This window comes from Calypte anna, chromosome 5A (genome assembly GCF_003957555.1).
Source record: "Calypte anna isolate BGI_N300 chromosome 5A, bCalAnn1_v1.p, whole genome shotgun sequence".
NCBI lineage: Eukaryota > Metazoa > Chordata > Aves > Apodiformes > Trochilidae > Calypte > Calypte anna.
The window spans coordinates 2,369,368-2,387,431 of NC_044251.1; the positions used below are offsets into that span (position 1 = coordinate 2,369,368).

General features: G+C 42.8%; 2 protein-coding genes across 2 annotated transcripts in view; one reads left to right on the plus strand and one right to left on the minus strand.

Moving 5' to 3' along the window:
• The window catches only part of CDAN1 (codanin 1), a 31,197-nt gene extending 19,333 nt beyond the window's left edge, over positions 1-11,864 (plus strand). The window contains exons 17-28 of the mRNA XM_030452606.1: positions 136-190; positions 1,160-1,293; positions 1,989-2,092; positions 3,770-3,919; positions 4,361-4,424; positions 4,912-4,990; positions 5,965-6,122; positions 7,470-7,577; positions 7,947-8,010; positions 8,342-8,544; positions 9,247-9,354; positions 10,191-11,864. Coding sequence (XP_030308466.1) covers positions 136-190; positions 1,160-1,293; positions 1,989-2,092; positions 3,770-3,919; positions 4,361-4,424; positions 4,912-4,990; positions 5,965-6,122; positions 7,470-7,577; positions 7,947-8,010; positions 8,342-8,544; positions 9,247-9,354; positions 10,191-10,250 — 1,287 coding nt within the window. The 3' untranslated portion in view covers positions 10,251-11,864. The remainder of the gene's footprint in view (positions 1-135; positions 191-1,159; positions 1,294-1,988; positions 2,093-3,769; positions 3,920-4,360; positions 4,425-4,911; positions 4,991-5,964; positions 6,123-7,469; positions 7,578-7,946; positions 8,011-8,341; positions 8,545-9,246; positions 9,355-10,190) is intronic.
• A 3,843-nt stretch (positions 11,865-15,707) lies between these two features.
• The window catches only part of STARD9 (StAR related lipid transfer domain containing 9), a 109,637-nt gene continuing 107,280 nt past the window's right edge, over positions 15,708-18,064 (minus strand). Inside the window, exons 33-34 of the mRNA XM_030452562.1 lie at positions 17,187-17,345; positions 15,708-15,837 (exon numbers count right to left, since the gene is read on the minus strand). Coding sequence (XP_030308422.1) covers positions 15,736-15,837; positions 17,187-17,345 — 261 coding nt within the window. The 3' untranslated portion in view covers positions 15,708-15,735. The remainder of the gene's footprint in view (positions 15,838-17,186; positions 17,346-18,064) is intronic.

An 18,064-nucleotide genomic window follows, 5' to 3' on the forward strand; every position in this document is an offset into this window, starting at 1 on the left:
TTTACTGTATATTTGAAATCTAGTTATTTTTATTGTTTTCATGGGAAGGCAGTTCTGAAATCTGTGATCACACTTACAGGATTTCTGACTTGCCTGAAGACTTTTCCTTCAGCATTTCCTTCCTTTTCTCTCCAGGACTCTGTACCCTTGGTGGATCAGCAGCTGCTGTATACCTGCTGTCCCTATCTTGGTGAGTATTTATATTTGCTATATACATAAAATATATTAGTGTTAATTTATTTATTTTAAAATATATTTGTCTTTTGATACTGTGAGTCTTTCAATCATGGCTCAACTTCAGTTCTCAGTTGTGTACCAGTCAGCCTTGAGGAAAACCTCTATTGCAGAAACTCATGCAGCTGTGAATAGTGTCTGGTGAAGCTGGGGGAGGGAGGCTACACAATCAGGGTAATTGATTTATAGAGCTTGAACACAGAGGGACAGGGGAACTCATCCTTCACAAACTGTAAGGAAACACTGTAAGGAGTAAGTGTACAACGTTTCCATCCTAGCTATAGGGAGAGATGCTGGTATTGTGAGAAATGTCTTCATCCTTGAGCACATTTCTTCTGCCAGGCAGAGGGGAAGAATGCTTTGTGCCTTGGTGCTTTAACAGATTGGTGCTTGAGATCTTTTTCCTGGGGTCTGACAGCCATTGGTGAAATCCCTCTCTGTAGGCAATAGGGTCTCAGATGGTGGGATGATGCTGTTTTTTGGGACCTAGTTGCTAGGAAAACCGTAGGTTAAACCTGCATCACAAAAGCTTCCAGGAGTTAAACAGGTCTTCAAGCTTTTACCATTTTTAATCTCCTCCTCCTATTGAAATGTTGTGGTTCTGCTTTCCTTGTTGTCCTTACAAGCTTTACAGTTCCCATTTGCCATGCTAAAAAGGGATGCATGGAAATGACTACTCCCTGATTGTTCTGAACAAGTTCTATGTGCCAGGGACTGTTTTGGAAGCCTCCTCTTTCATCTTCAGAGCCTTTGTGCTTCCCTGTGCCCTGCCAGTTACATGGGTGGGGCTCCCCTCTGCTTTTCTGAAACTTCACTTGAGAGAATCTGCCCTGGACACAGGACTGACAATGTGAAAACTCTTGAGTTTTGATTTGTTCCTTTGCTTAGGTGGATGATGACTGCTTTGGCATGTTTTTCTTTACAGGTGATCTGAGGAAACTACTTGCCTCTTTTGTGGCTGGCAGTGGAGCAAAAAATGGTGGCTTTATAAGGAAAATCACTCCAACAGCAGCAGAGTCCTTGGCATCCAAGGCTTCTGTCACACAGAGGAAACTGCAGGTAAAGAAATGAGGGACTCGGAAGGAGAAGCAGGTTGGGAGAAATTGCTTGTGTGAAGGTTGGGTACACAGTGGTATCCCAATGCCAGGGAAAGAAAAGAATGCAGCTAGGCAGCAGGGAACATTGTGTTTATCAGTCAGGTGTAGTTACTCCTCATTCTTCTGTTTTAGCCAGGTGGTTAGAATACCACATGGGTGTTTCTGAAATCCAGGCAACTTCAGTAAATATTCTTGCAATTGGAACAAGTGGCTTGCTTCTCCCTCTTCTTTGCCTAAAATGTTATGTTTCTCATACTCTCTTTTGGTTAGATTGTAGCCAGGTTTTTCACAGAAAAAAGGCACTGTGTAGGATTACCAGTCTGTAGGCAAAAGGTAATCCTTTCATCCCAGATACAATCCCTGTCTGGTGACCCACTACTAGCAGGTGCTGTCAGAACTCTCCCATTCTTTCCTTTACTGTGCATTAGCTTTTGTAGCTTCATAAACACTCATGATGAGCTTTGGGTAAAATGTTTAGAAGAAAATTGGGAGCAAATACTTTACAGGGGTGCTGAATTCTACAGCATCAGAAAGTTCTAGTGTAGGCCAATTCCTTTTAACACAATTCCAGGTGGTAGTTCTGTCCATCTCTGTGCTGAGGAGAGGAGGATCTGGCTGGAGTGCTCTAATAAAGTGTAGCACCTTTCTCTTGAACAGGTAGAGTTGGAACAGGCCTTCTTCCACAATCAGCCTCCTTCCCTACGGAGAACAGTTGAATTTGTGGCAGAGAGGGTGGGATCCAACTGTGTTAAGCACATCAAGTAAGTGCTGGTGTCTGTTCTGTGACTTTTATGATCAGGGGACTGCCTGGTGGACGAGGGGAAGGCTGTGGATGTGGTCTGCCTGGACTTCAGCAAGGCCTTTGACACCGTCTCCCACAGCATCCTCCTGGAAAAGCTGTCAGCCCACAGCTTGGACAGGAGCACCCTGTGCTGGGTTAGGAACTGGCTGGAGGGCCGGGCCCAGAGAGTGGTGCTGAACGGGGCTGCATCAAAATGGCGGCCGGTCACTAGTGGTGTCCCCCAGGGATCAGTGTTGGGCCCAGTTCTGTTCAATATCTTCATTGATGATTCAGATGAGGGGATTGAGTCCATCATCAGCAAATTTGCAGATGACACTAAGCTGGGGGGGAGTGTGGATCAGCTGGAAGGCAGGAGGGCTCTGCAGAGGGACTTGGACAGACTGGAGAGTTGGGATGATTCCAAAGGGATGAGGTTCAACACGGCCAAGTGCCGGGTCCTGCACTTTGGCCACAACAATCCCATGGGGAGCATGGGAGTTGGCAGAAAGGGACCTGGGAGTCTGGATTGCCAGGAAGCTGAACATGAGCCAGCAGTGTGCCCAAGTGGCCAAGAAGGCCAATGGCATCCTGGGCTGGATCAGGAACAGTGTGGCCAGCAGGTCCAGGGAAGGGATTCTGCCCCTGTGCTCAGCCCTGGGGAGGCCACAGCTTGAGTCCTGTGTCCAGTTCTGGGCCCCTCAGCTCAGGAAGGAGATTGAGGTGCTGGAGCAGGTCCAGAGAAGAGCAAGGAGGCTGTGAAGGGATCCAGCACAAGTCCTGTGAGGAAGGGCTGAGGGAGCTGGGGGTGTTGAGGCTGGAGAAGAGGAGGCTCAGGGGAGACCTCATCACTCTCTACAACTCCCTGAAAGGAGGTTGGAGCCAGGGGGGGGGTTGGTCTCTTTTCCCAGGCAGCTCTCAGTAAGACAAGAGACCATGGGCTTAAGCTCTGCCAGGGGAGGTTTAGGTTGGAGATTAGAAAGAATTTCTTTCTGGAGAGGGTGATCAGACATTGGAATGGGCTGCCCAGGGAAGTAGTGGATTCTCTGTGTCTGGAGATATTTCAAAAGAGACTGGATGTGGCACTCAGTGCCATGGGCTGGGAACTGCAGCGGGAGTGGATCAAGGGTTGGACTTGATGATCTCTGAGGTCCCTTCCAGCCCAGCCAATTCTATGATTCTATTTATGATTCTATTCTTTCAGAGTGTGATGTTTAGGAGAACACCAAGACTATCTAAGGCTATGACAATGGGGTTCAGCAACATCTGATTGCCATCACAGAGGAGTTTGTGAAGGGATGCAAAGAAAACATGTCTGTGGGACCACAAGGAATATTGGCTGTAGCTGGCTGCTTTTGATGTCTCTGAGCTTTTGCCCAGTACCCATTGAGAGTATGAAGGCATTGCTGCTAAAAATGTTACCTGTAATCATGTACAGTTCTATTAAAATCTAAGGGCTTTTGAGTCTTCGTGCTATTTTGGTATCTTCATCACTGCTTTTTCCCATACAAAAAGAATAAGGAGATGGTATAATAATAAATATATAGTTATAAATGCAGTGTGGTTAATTGCTTTTGTGCCTGAGAGATGGATATCCTCCTAATGTGCACTCTTTGTTGTGCTGATTTCAGTCTGTCTGACTGTTCTTGGTGTTTTACAGGGCAACACTGGTAGCAGAGTTGGTTCAAAGAGCTGAAGTCATGTTGCAGAATAAAGTGAAGGAGGAGGATGCTAACCATGACAAGCTGCTTGAAGAGGTGTGCACTCATCTGTATGAGGAAGGGGCCCAGGCACTCATCAAAGGCAGAGAGTAAGAAGGAAAAGTTAAACTTGTGCCTTCCTGTCTCTTCTTATTGTGGAATCTGTAAGCCCAGGATGACTTGGCCTGTCATGGGCAGGTTCTGGTAATTATAAACCCTGACCTCTGCTCTTCTTAGGGTGACTCCTGCACCTGCAGCCAGTTGATACCATATTTGTAGGAAGGAATGAAGGTGCTGTGAATCCCTCTGCATCCAGCTCCAAGCAGATACCCAGTGCAGCTATTATTTCCCCTCTTTGGAAAACTGAGTACTGTACCTTGATGGATTGTAATTGCTTTTTCCATGTCTGTTTCTTTTGGTCTGACTTAATTCACTGCAGTCTTCCAACTGGTTTAGACTGTAAGAGGACTTGTGAAAATGGCAATGAACCACTGAGTGTTGTCCAAGAACTTTGATGACTGATCCTGTGACACATTTTTCTTTTCTTGCAGATTTTGCAAAAAGAAAGGTCCTGAGGCAGTAAGGGTGTTATTGCCAGAAGAGACATCTGCAGCAGTATGTATTTTCACTAAAACTTGCTAAAAGCCTTCACCTAAAGTTGGACTGTTACAATTTTTCCATTGCTGCTTCATTTAGGGAAGTGGGCAGAGGAATTTATTGATGTCCTCATGTGAAAACTAATAGCTAATGAGGGTCACCTCTGCCAGGCTGCCTGGGATCTTCTGGCTGAAGTGATAACTCTAGCCAACAACTAACTGTTGAGACTAGAATGGTATAAAAATTGCATTCATCTTGCAAGAATAATACTTTTATTTTTTTTTAACATCAACTTCCTCAGGAGTTGATAGGGTTCCTATGGGGTTGATGAGGTTTGGGAAATCAGAATGGGTCATTTGAACAGTTCCCACAGAGATGGTGGTGCTCAGTTTAAATGCATGCCTAAATGAAGCCTTTTCCATTTAGACTTCCTTCTGACTTCTCATGAACTGTAGTGCTGTGGCTGGTAGTAAATCTCCTATCACTTATTATCCTCCCTGTGAAGGTTTTAAGTAGTGCAGAAGACATTGCAGTGGAACTGGCTACTGAAAAAGCCTGTGGCTGGCTTTCTGCCAACATTGCAGGTGAGTGTCCTTACCCTGAGCTGGGGCTTCTAACCTGGATACTGCTCTGTTTTTCTGAGATCAAGGGATAGAATTGATTCAGTGTTATAAAGTACTTGGTCCTACTCATTTTTCTTTTAGTGGGAAGCATGCAGTTGCTTTGTCCCTCCTTGTTTAGGAATAAGAGGAGTGGTTTCTAGCTCCAAGAACCTTCTTCAGGGATTTTACAGGCTTGGCCCATGTAAGTGATTCCTAGTTCCAGAGGCTCATAGGGTGATGAGAATGAATGCTGTGGGAAGCTGCTTCTGAAGTTGTCATCTAGGTTGAAGTTAACTTAGTACTTCAAATGTGTGATACTGACAGTGCACAGACCTTAAGGTCCACATGTACACAGTGCTTCTGAAATCTGTAAAAAAAAAATCCAATCCATCTGGACTGGATGTGTTTTCAGCAGCCTGTGTGCAACTGTCGTGCTTTTACTCTGTAATAGTGCTCTGGCAACTCTTCAGAATCTCTGAAAACTAACTCACTGTTGCTGGAGGTTGTGCCAAGAATCTAGGGAGGAATACTCAGCACCACTGTCAGCAGCAGGACTTCAGTGTTTTAAATGTTGGTCAAAACTTATTTTGGTAGAAAACACATGGCTTTCATGGGCACAGTGATTTCTACTTTGGCATTGCTTCCTGGCTTAGCAACTGCATTCATTAAACCCACTGAAATATTTTTATGGAAAATGAGAGGAGTTGCCAGTGGTACCTGGTGGAAATAGGTGGCTGCCTTTTAGACCTGGGAGTTAACACCCTCAGCACCTGTGCCTCTGGACATTATTTATCATGGGAGCTCAGAGTGAGAAGGGTGTGAAAGGCTGAGCTGTTTTTACCTCTTTCACCGTGACCCTGGAATGAGAGGCTCCTAAGGGCAGGGCATGGAAGTGGTTGTCTGCCTTGGTGAAGAGAAAAACTGAAGTAGACAGAACTATTTCCTATTCTTTGTAGCACTCATCAAAAGAGAAGTGAAGGCAACCTTCAACAGAATGCTGAAAGTTCCAGGACTTCCCTTGCCCAGCGAGGATGCTCTGGAGTTGAGGAGGGACTGCCCCCCAGACTGCCAGCACTGTGCCCCATTTCCCTCCCAAATCATCAATGAGATGAAGGTACAGAGTGTTCATTTCCTGGCTTTCCCCAACTCCTTTTTATTTTTCACCTTGGTGGTTTGCTTTTTTTGCATGGTGGGTTTTTTGGGTTCGTTTTCTTTTAAAAAGGGGATATTCTGGTTCTAAGGAACTGGCTGTAAGGAGTATTTTGGATGCACAATGGAAAGATCACTTTTTTTTTTCCCTCAATTCCCCTGCTTGCTGTTTTGTTTGTAGGTCAGAGTTCCCTGATCAGGAGTGCTGTCTCAAGTACAGGATTTCTGGTAGCATTCTGGTGGCCTTTTTGATACAAATAGTAACCATAGTGTGAAGATCAGTGTGTACCACTGTTTGCTGAAAAGTCAGTATATTAAAATACCCATTTATTTGTAGACCTACTCTTTTTATGGAGGCTCTACTAACCTCCATTTAGAGTATTTCCTCTTGGTTCTCTTAATTCTGTAGAACTTGGTAGACTGCCACGTCGTAAACACCAGGGAAGTGTCAGAAGAATCTGTACAAATGTGTTGAAAGGTTTTTGCCAGTCTGCATCTGCACCTTCATTCAGCTCTACTCGGGGAGAATCAGAATATCATAAAATGAAGGTGATAGTATGGACTTAATTTGAGCCTTAGACCCAAGCAACTTGCTGTTGAGGCAAGTTCAAATTACATATTGGGCTTTTCTCCCAGACTTCTAAACTGTCTCTGCTCTAGCAAAAGCAATGGAATTATATAACCTGTGTGAGTAACCCATGAGGAAAAGAAGAATTCTAAAAACCTCACTTACTTTACCATTAAATATTCTGCTTCTTTGTCTTTTGGGGTTTTTTGCTGGTTCATGCCTGTTTGAGCAATAATACTGGATCTCACTCATTTGATTTCTGTTCTGAGTTTTGGATAATGTGAAGTAAATCATTGGTGACAGAAGGTGCTACTGCATATAAACCAGTTTTCATCCCATAGCCCTATTAGTGCTCTTTATACTCAGCTTTTATTAACACTGAAGCCACCCTTAGAATATAAGAGGACTCTGGATTTCTGTAGCACTTGTGCTCTGAACTTGCTAGGTGCACTTTGAGATTTATATAGAGCTTTCAGAGCTAGTTGCATTTAAGAAGGATTAACTGATTGCCCTCATTGACTTTGATTTCATAACATACTGAGAACTATGGTAGAAAATTAGAGCTGGGTAAGGCTGTGGAAAGTTCAGCTTGAAGCTGTCTTATGAAATGGGTATTTAATTATTTATTTGTTTGTTTTCATGAGGACCTGAGGAGTATCTAGGAACTTCTGTCATAAGTCCAGAGAGATGTTTCTGGAAGTGCAGGATACTAAAAGATGAATTAACTGCTGTCTTTTCATCAAGGATGTGCTCTGTGTTGCTGTGGGTCCACGAGATGAGGGTGAAGTGATTGATTACTTGTGGCTGGAGTGCTTGCTGGGAAGATTAAGTCAGACACTTCGATGCAGAAAGGTAAGAGTTAAAAATCAATTAAAAAAGCCTTGGACTGCTTTGAGCTGCTTTCATACCTGCAAACTTGTTAGCTTGCCTTGCCTCACAACTCAGTTCATTTGAGTGGTTTTTGTCTGAGCTCAAATGTGACAGTTGTCCTGTATTTTTTATACTGTGTAGGTCTGCTTGTTACTTAAAGTTAGACTTTGTGGATCCCCTTTTCATTTATAATCTCTTCTTCTCTCTTCTTTTTTTATGGTCTCCTGATTACAGCTCTGTAAATTTTGCTGCAAATTGCCTTCTCTGATATTTTTATCCCTTGTGAAGTCCTGTTTTATTCAGCCTGCAGTATGGGGCCAAAAATACAATTTTTTTTGGTGTGTTTTCCAGTTCATGTGTCCCACATCAGAACAACAGCTGGCAAAGTGCACAGTCGAGTTGGCTTCTTTGCTGAGTAAGTCAATCATCATAAGCTATTTAAGACTGAAATCTGTTATTACAATTCTGTCAAGTCCTTAGGGTCAGAGACATCAGTGTGTAGAGCTCATGGATGTTTGATTGTTTTTGCTGTCATTGAGTCTGTAGATTTTTTTGCTCGTAATTTTGCATGTTTCTGAACTCCAGTCCTTGTAAGTTCACTGGTTTACAGTCACTGAGTGTTTTAACTTTTACAGTGATTGTTTAGATACCAACTATGCAAAATGCACTGTGGGACCAAGATAATGACTATAAAAGGAAAATAATGCAACTAAGTAAGTTTACCATCTTTCTTCATTTTCTTATAGTTTCAGGTTGTGTTCCTTTGAGTCTCAGGGTCAAGTCCCCAAAGAGCAGCTCCGAGAGGCTGCATGTACAGAATAATCCCACTTATGGCCTTCTAAAACTGCTGCTTTCTGTCTGGAAGGAAGACTTTGGGACACCTGTTCCTGTGCAGCTGATGTTCAGCAAGAAGAACATTGGTTATCTTGCAGAAGTTAAGCAGAGAGAGGTAAAACTTACTCTGATCTTTGGAGCTGACCCACTCTGCTCTGGTGTATTCACGTCAGAGCTCTGCCTGCCTGCAGTGTTACCTGGAGCAGGATTTGCTCTGCTGTTAGCAGGGGTTGTTTCTGCAGAGGCAAAGAGGACTGGATACTGTTTGTCAGTGTTTGATACAGGCCTGGGTGTCTGTCAGGAAGGCAGAGTTTAATTTAAGAACAAGTAGCAAAGTGACTTATTTGGTCTGGGAGATTGAGGGCTGAACACATGTAATTGGTTGTGTGTCTGAGCTTTCATTTGTGCATATGTATAAGTGCTGTAAGATCTCCAACTATGAAGCTGAAACCACCCTATATAGTTGCAGGCTAAAATCCTCCTATTTTGGAAGGTAAGAAAGGAATTTTTCAGTCTGTCTTGAACACTTCAGTATTTCTATTTGTTGTGTTTGGAAACTGGGAATTAGAAATGTTGAGACTTTGTGTTAGGATAAAATGTATAAACTAAAAGAATTTTGTTCACTCATTTACTCATTTTGGATGTTGCTCTTTGGTGTCCTTCATTGCCTCACCCAGATAAATAACAGGATTTGTCCTCTCTCTGGTTTTCTCCTCATTGTCTCCCAAGAAGAAAACCATAAATTGTATAGGGATAAAGAAACAAATACAAAATCAGTTTCCTTTTGAGATATTGATATTTTTTTTCTCTCCTGCAGTGGGATTTGTTCCTTTACATGCTTCATGGTCTTGTAGAACATGAACTAATGAGAACTAGTGAAATACAGAGTTGCTTGCATAGCCTTGAAGATCTCCCTTGGCCCTCTGTAAGTACTTAGATGTGTGTAAACAGAAAGTGAAGTAACAAGTCAAGCTACATAAGCAGTCAGTTCCTGAAGTTCTCTTTCATATAGATGAAGCCCATAACCTTCCCTCCCTATCTGTCATTCCTGCTTAATTCACCAGCAGGGCTGCCTTCCAACAAGCTTGTGACTGTCAGTAGTGTTTTGATGAAATCTCTGGTGTGAATCACAGCATTTCCCCTGCAATGGAAACATTGCCAAAAAAATTGTAACCCAGTTTTGAGACCAGCTTGGCTCAGTTACCAGCTCTCACTCTTGCATTAATGTGTTTGCCATATTCCAGCTGATGTGTTGGGAAGAGTCTTTCCTGACCAGACTTGCATTAAGCCTCTGTCTCCCACCACCAGAGTGTGAGAGGAGTCAGACTATTCTAGCTAGAGTCAAAATCTAAAACTGCCCAAGTCCTGTGCTTGGACAGGACAATGTTATAGAACTGGTTAGGGGCTTGCATCTGGGAGCTGTTGAACCATTTAAACTGTGAAAGTGTTCTTTCCTGAGAAGGGTGTGGGTGCTAGGGGAGACTGAACCTGTAGTCCTGCAGGTATTCATCTTTCCAATCAGTTTTGTATCTTGTCTAGGTTTCTGCCCAGGAAAGCCATCAAAACAACCATATTTCAGGAGATGATCTAGTAGTTAAGGTGGTGTAGGACTGAGAGGTGGACTTGATCATCTGGAAAGTCCAACTATGATGATTCTATGATTTTATGTTTAACCTTGTAAAGTTTTTTACTAGAAAATTAAGTAAGCCTCTTTGTTGACATTTGATAATAAGAGTTCTCTGGTTTGTATCTTTGCTACAGGATTTTTTAAAAGAACTGGAAATGCTGTCCAGCATATTTATATCAGAACATCACATATAAGAGCCCAGGACTAACCCTTACGAGCTGCCCAGACAATCTCCAAGTACCATCACAGCACAGAGCTAGTGGAGGTGGATTCTCTGGATAAAAATCACTTATGAAGAAGCAAATAGAGTTGCCAGTGTTTGAGTGCATTGTGAGCAGCACCCTGCTGGGAGAACACTGCAGAAAAGAGGTCACTTTGTGCCAAAACTGTATTGGTCTTTCTGTCTGTGGACATATTGCTGTGGTGACTATGCTGAAGGATTTACATCAGCAAATGTAAAGTCAGAAGTCCTTTAAGCACCTTGACTGTGGCTCAGAGCAGCTGTTTTCTAGACTAAGAGCCACTTTTTGTATTTCTGCAGCAACAGGCTGTGACCAAATCCAGGAATCAGTTCCAGTGGTCAAGTGGACTTTGATCAAAGAGGTGGTTTCCTGGTGGCTTTCTCTTCTCTTAACCTAATGTGATTTCTCATGCTGTCTTTTAAGACAGACTGTACAGTCTGGGGAGGGAAAAGGTGAACCCATATGACATGGGGAGGAGCATATATTTATTTTTTCATAGAAAGCTCAATTTTGAAGGTTTGATTTTAGTTTAAGACTCGTTTTAAAAGTTAAACCATATTAAATATATACACCAGAACATTATCAGTGTTATTTTTAAAGAATGTAGATGCTTAAGTGTTTTACCATCTCTTGGTGGAAGCAGGATTTTCCCTGGGATTTTTCATAGAAATAAGGGAGAAAATCTCTATATATTTTTTACTGAAGACAGACAACAGTATTTTTAAGACACTTTTATACTATCTGAGCATAAATGGCACCTGGCTGCTATTCACTGTTTTTTTATAATCACTCTTGCCTGAAAGTTTGGGTTTAATCAGACAGGGAGGGCTGCAGCAAGAAAACTACAGCCTGGAATAACAGATACAAAATAGTGAAAAAGGACTGTGACATCCTCTGGAGAGCTGGGTTTTGGAAGGAATACATTTTGTGGAAGACAGTGGGGGTTTTTTTTTGCCCCTGCTGAATAAATCATCACCAAGGGGATGACCTCCCTATGAATTAGCTGTCTCATGGGATTTTTTTTTTTTTTCCCCCTCCTCCCTGTAGCAGTGAGGATATTATTTCCTTTTATATAGGAGTGTTCTATAGTGCAGGCTTTTTTCCAGAGAGCAAATACCATGTTATGGAAGAACAGTATCTGGACAAAGTGAAACCCAAGGCTTTTTAGCTTGCTAATTAACTTACCTCTTCCTTGCATGAAGCAAGAAAAGACAGTATCTTGGAGACTGATTTAAAGAAAAACACAAACAGGACTAACTAGGTGCCACAGAGGCACGTCAGTGTCTGAGCTGTACTGAGCTTTTTTTCTTGACTTCATTACTAAACACTCTACTGAAAGGTTTGGCTTCTTCCATCTGCATGCCTAATTTTAGGGATTTTCTGATGTGAATGAAGCAGGGGGTCCCTAAAAGTATGCATGCTCTGAATGCACCAAGGACATGGTAATACAGATTGAAATAGGAAGTACACCATATCCTAACTGCTCCCTGAGACTGAGCAGTATGTGGCATTTTGCTGCTGATCTCATTTGAAGTTGTTGTTTGTCATAATAAACATCATTAAATGTCCTGTTTTGTGTTCAAGCCATTGATTAAATATATAAACTCTGTACAGGGGTAAAGTGCAAGAAAGTTCCTTGCCAAAAGGCATGGGGCAGAGTAAGTACAGTAATTGCTCCTGTCCAGTCTGCTGCTGCTTTGCTTATGTTGAACTATAGCTTAATTTGCTCAAGTAAGGGGAGGGGAGGGCTGGTGGAACTTGGGTAGAGAACCTGGAATCCTTAATGGTTTAAAGGTGCCCTCAGCTCTTGAACTGACTTGAGTATTGTAAAACAGTTTTCATAGATAGCTTGGCCAAAGCTGGATTCCCAAAATTACCCTTCTCTAACATAAAGTGCTTGGAAATTTTTATTAAAAGGTGACCAAGCCCCAGGAGCAGTTTACAATGTCCAGAGAGCATCGTTTTGTCCTGTGGGGCCAGTCAGGTGTTCACTGAGAACCAGCAGGTAGGGAACACCTCTCTTGCCATGTTCTTACCTCTTCATGCAATTCCTCTACTTCCTGGGCATCCCATGGGGCTCAGCCTTGGTGGCTCTGTACAGCCAGACACCTCACTTGGTACCTGAACCTTTGGAACAACTGCCTAACATCCTGCTGTCTGCCTGGGGATAGGGAGCAGTGGGACCACTCTGGAGGGTAGAGGCTGCAGTCCCACTGGGCTGGTTGACTCCTCTTGGTGTGAGCCCTTCAAGCATCATTCCTGTTCCCTGAGCACTGCTGCTTGCTGTAGTGCCAGGGGTGCTGCAAAGAGAGCAAGAGGGAGAGCTCAGAGCAAGCTATGTCAGAGCATGTGGCCTGCCCTCTGTCAGCCTTTCCCACTGCAAACTTGGAACATGTAAAAGATAAGGAAATTGGTGTTATATTAACTTCCTTCTATCTGTTCAAAGCAAAAGGATTGTGTAACTGGACTCCAGAAGCAGCTTCAACCAGAGTCTCACTGCAAAGGAAAATAAACCCTGTGCTTAGACAAGGCTCTACACTGCAGAGACCAAAGTTAAGCAGTGAAAGGGTTCTTGACTGTGTACCAAAGGTTGCTGTTCAGTGCCCATTCCCCTGCTGCAGGAAAGTAGGAGACCTACACCTTTTGTCACAGGTTACCCTTGATGTGGTCTCTTCATCAAGCATAAGTATTTATCTTGAGTAGAAAAAAACCTCCTCCTGTGGAAGCATAGTGCCACAAATATGTATCTTAGCTGAAGCCAAATAATGTGGGGCATGTTTTCTTGTGTAGAAAATACCATTTATTGTGGATATGAAAATAGCAATTTTGATTAAGAGTGGAGATGCAACAGTAGGTGGTACAATACAGTTGGATTGATCATCTACTGCTCAGCAGTAACTCATAAGAAGTTGATTTTTGCCCACTGTAGATTAACAAATTAGGTATCTGCTGGGTTGGTTTTTTTCCTTCCAAAGAAACCAGTGTTGTACATCAACAGGTACCATGAAACGTTGTATTTGCAAAAGAAAATATTCATATAAACATTCATTCATTTAGTATCAATTGAAGCCTGTATTTAAAAAAAAACAACTTACATTAATTCAATACTGATAAAAATAAAACTTAGCTTTGATAGCATATAAAAACACTTCAAAACAAGCATATAGAAATAACTTAATTTGTAAACATAGAAAAAAATCTTGTGTATATATAAAAATAAACATCTGATGCACTGTACAATAAGACATTATCCTTCGTAGGCACTGGCATCATTGAGCAACAGGAGTTCCCCCTAAGATGTTTTTCCTACAAAACCTGCTTTGTCACTAGTGCCATGTCCAAAACAAAAGGCAAAAAAAGCAAAGCACTGAGCAAATCTTTTGGGGATTGTATGAAGACCTCCCCTGCCTCCTCTGGAAATCCATTAAAGCAGCACTGGGCACAGAGCCAGCACACTGTGTTGCCATTTCTGCTCATTTTTTTTTTCTAGGGCTTTTTTTTTTTTTTTTTTTCCTGCCTTGTTTGGCTCTTCCTTTCTTGGCTTCTGCCAAAAGCAGGGACTGCATGACAAGCTACAACTCTGGAAATCTGTCTTTTCACACAGTTGCAGTAAACTTGGTAACAGGTTGCCCTGTTGGCTTGGTGGGCTGTGGGAGATGCATGACACTTGATGTGACCCATGCCATGACTCTGACAGGTTTTTAAGACTGAGCCTCATCAAAAGAAAACAGTAATATATTGGTGTTAAGACTGCAATCATAACCATCTAAAGATAAAACAAAGCAATTCTGTAAGTTAAAGGTTTTGTTATCCTACCTGATAGAGATTAGGGGCTGGGGTGAGCCTTGGGCTGTCTCAAAACTACTATTTTCTTAACTACCAATTTAAAATAGCTATCCTCTCTCTTTTACAACTTAATATATGAGCAACAGGAACAAACACAGAAGCTGAGAGCCAAAAATTCACCTGTGCAAAGAAGATAGTAAAATAGATATATTTTGGCTCTTGAATACAAAGGAGGGAAGTGCAGAAAACTTCCCTGAACACTGGGAAAATGCAGCTTTTGCTGAAAATAACTGTGAAGTAGCAGACACTGACTGATAAGGTGGGTGCTTGAATATGTATTTCTCACTTGACAAATTTAAAGCTTCTTGGGCTTTTTTGAGCTAGAGAAAGCATATTATAGCAGTTTTTATTGCTTAGATAAGATACCTAAAGTGATTTTTTTTCCCCGTTGTGCTGAAGAACTAAATGAGGTTATTAGGATATCTGAGTTGGTTGTGGTGTTGTTTAAGTTTAGGAATGTGTGACTAAACTAGGGAGTGTGTTGAACAAACATGTCAAGCCTGGCAGCAGGATTGTTGGACTGGGTTCAACAGAACCACCACGAGGTAACTGAATGGGAAGAACCTGTGTCCACTGCACTGGGGACACCTGGTCGTGTTGTGACCAAAGATGTGAGGTAAGACCATGGCCAAGCAAGATTTTTTTTCAACTCTATGCATTTGGGTAGAAGTGTGGAAAGGGCTGATGGAAAAGCCCTGGTGGAAAAATGCTGGAGCTACTCTTACTTGCAGGGTTTAAATTCTAGAAACAAGCTGATTACTCAGTACTACTCCCTATTAATGACAAAGTGTTGCTATTTACAGCTGTCAGTTTGGTTTCTCTGTTTTGAAGCACCTAATATACTGCAGTGCAGTAGAACTGTGTCCTGAGGTCTGGTGGTTTCCACTGATGCTGCATAGTGTAGTGGCAATCTGAAATACCTTATACTGGCTGCAAGTAGTCAGCCACTTACACAAGAAAAATCTACCCCAGGTGTAGGATGATGTGTGGCTATCCTGCTACCTTCCTCTCAGGGGCCAGTCAGTAATTACCTTAGGTAGCTGGCTATAGCTACACTGGGGTAGGTATTATTCTGTGTTTTGATCTTTATCTCAATGTTAGAAAGTGGCTTTGCAGCTCTACCCAGAGCTTGTAAAACCTGCAAAGCCCTATGTGTACTGTTCCCATTTTGTGGTGCATTACCTGGATTCCATTGCCATTTTCTCACTGCTGCCTCACCTTTCTTCAAGCAGGTTGGTTTTTGAAACAAGTGCAACAACAAACTTCTGCATGCAAGATGCTGGCTGTCATAAAGCAAAGTGTCTTCCTCTGCTCTTTAGAGACACCACACCTTCCATAGGTAGAGGCTTTCCACAGCTGTCTCCAGGAGGACAGGTTCCTGATGAAACTTGCTGGGTTTCTTCAGAGCAGGGTTGGCCAAAAGAAGTGACCCAGTTTTCTAACTACACTTCTGTGTAGTCCAACACAAGCCAGTTAGGCTCCTCATGGGAGGCTTGATTGTGAGCCAGCATTTTAACATCACCCTTGCAGATATTTTTGTCTTTTTTGTGAACTTCCAGCTGCTGTTAAGTGTCCAGTTTTGTACCAAACACTAACTAGCAAGGAAATGTGCCAGTTGAGCAATCACCAGAGGCTGTCGCTTAGCAATGGAATTCAGGAGCCTTGCAGGGATAGCTGGGGCACCAAGATCCACCTGCAGGAACCAGACAGAAGGCCCCACATTAGGGTTTGTGCCCATATCTGAACAAAACACTTCTTGAGCCTGGAACAGCACTGATGTTGCAAATAACACTGAGCACAAAAGTAGTTTACAGCTATTGCTGTGTGGTTTACCTTCCCTATATTCCATAGACTTTCAAAGCTTGGTGTATTTAATGTTACTTACAGCAGGTATGACCCACACTGCTTTTGTGTTGGAGTTTAGATTAAATATAACTGGTTTGAAACAGTTACAGCATTACTGAAAACGCACATCCAGGTACTAGAGCCTACTTATCAGATGAGAGCATAATAAACAGATGGAAGGATTTTCTTATTCTTAACTGAATATTAATCTTGAATTCTCTTTTGTATATATCAAGTGTGAAGGATTAATGACTTCAGTTACAGAAAGTTAGCAGTAAGTATTCTATGCATTTTGAGAACAGCATAACCTGAGGAGGACTTCCTCTGTCCACAGCAAGATGAAAGTGCAAACAAGACCCTCCACACTGGCTCACCATGGGAGAATGTAACATACACTAAAATTGCTAATAAACCTTTACAGAATCATAGAATCATAGCATTGGCTGGGTTGGAAGGGACCTCAGAGATCATTAAGTCCAACCCTTGATCCACTCCCGCTGCAGTTCCCAGCCCATGGCACTGAGTGCCACATCCAGGCTCTTTTGAAATATCTCCAGACACGGAGAATCCACTACTTCCCTGGGCAGCCCATTCCAATGCTTGATCACTCTCTCCGTAAAGAAATTCTTTCTAATCTCCAACCTAAACCTCCCCTGGCACAACTTGAGACCCTGCCCTCTTGTCTTGCTGAGAGTTGCCTGGGAAAAGAGCCCAACCCCCACCTGGCTCCAACCTCCTTTCAGGGAGTTGTAGAGAGTGATGAGGTCTCCCCTGAGCCTCCTCTTCTCCAGGCTAAACACCCCCAGCTCCCTCAGCCTCTCCTCATAGGGTCTGTGCTCGAGTCCCTTCACCAGCCTGGTTGCCCTCCTTTGGACCTGCTCCAGGACCTCGATATCCTTCCTGAACTGGGGGGCCCAGAACTGGACACAGGACTCGAGGTGTGGCCTCACCAGGGCTGAGTACAGGGGCTTAATGTCCAAGAGAGCAGCTTTAGATGCTGTAAAAACCTGGGATCATGTGCTTGTGCTCTCTGCATTATTGTACAGATGCCAGAAAACAGCATGGAGGTGACGTTTTTGATCACTTCATAAATTTCATGGAGCATAAGGAGTACATTCTCTGTTACTTACCAGCTCTTAAGTATTCTGACACATAATGGCTTTCTGCATTCACTCTTGGACACAGAGGAAATCTTACCTGTGCCATGTAAATTACTCTGGTGATATCTCTTCCATTCACTACATCAGGTTCCAGTATCCAAGCACTTGGTAAAATCTCCCCTCTCACCACTTCTTTACAAGGGTGAGGCATGGATGTGTCATAAACAGACTGAATAGCCAAGACAGACAAGTTCTCCTGCATGTGAGAAAGTGTAAAGAAGAAAATATGAAAAAAAATAAATCAATGTACATACATACAGTTTTCTCTTCTTTATGGTGAGGCATATCTTTCCCAATGCTCACTTAACCATTTTAGTAAGAAATAATATTTTGTTACTTTATTAAATAATTTTTTGCCATAATCCCACATGTTTATAACCAGAATATAGAATCATAGAATGTTAGGGGGTGGAAGGGACCTCTGGAGATCATCAAGCCCAACCCTCCTGCCAAATCAGGATCACCTGGGGTAGGTAACACAGAAACACATCCAGACAGCTCTGCAAAGTCTCTAGAGGAGGAGCCTCCATCACCTCTCTGGGCAGCCTGTTCCAGTGCTCTGTCACCTTATAGCAAAGAAGTTTTTCCCTACACTGAGGTGGAACCTGCTGTGTTCCAGTTTATGTCCACTGCCCCTCCCAGTTTCCTATCACCAGCAAACTTTCTGAGGATGCATTCAGTTCCCTCATCCAGGTCAGTGATGAAGATGTTGAATAAGGCTGGGCCTAGGGGTCAGTAATTCTGTAACATGGCTCTTACTGCCTAAAGGAGCTTTGCTGATGTTTGTCATTCACATATAATGTCATTCACATTTATACATAACTGACTTGTCTCACATCAGCCTGGGTTTTCTTCCTGTTACACTGTCAATTCTGGAAATACAGGCATGGACATTCCTTCCTGCTTTGTCCTTGA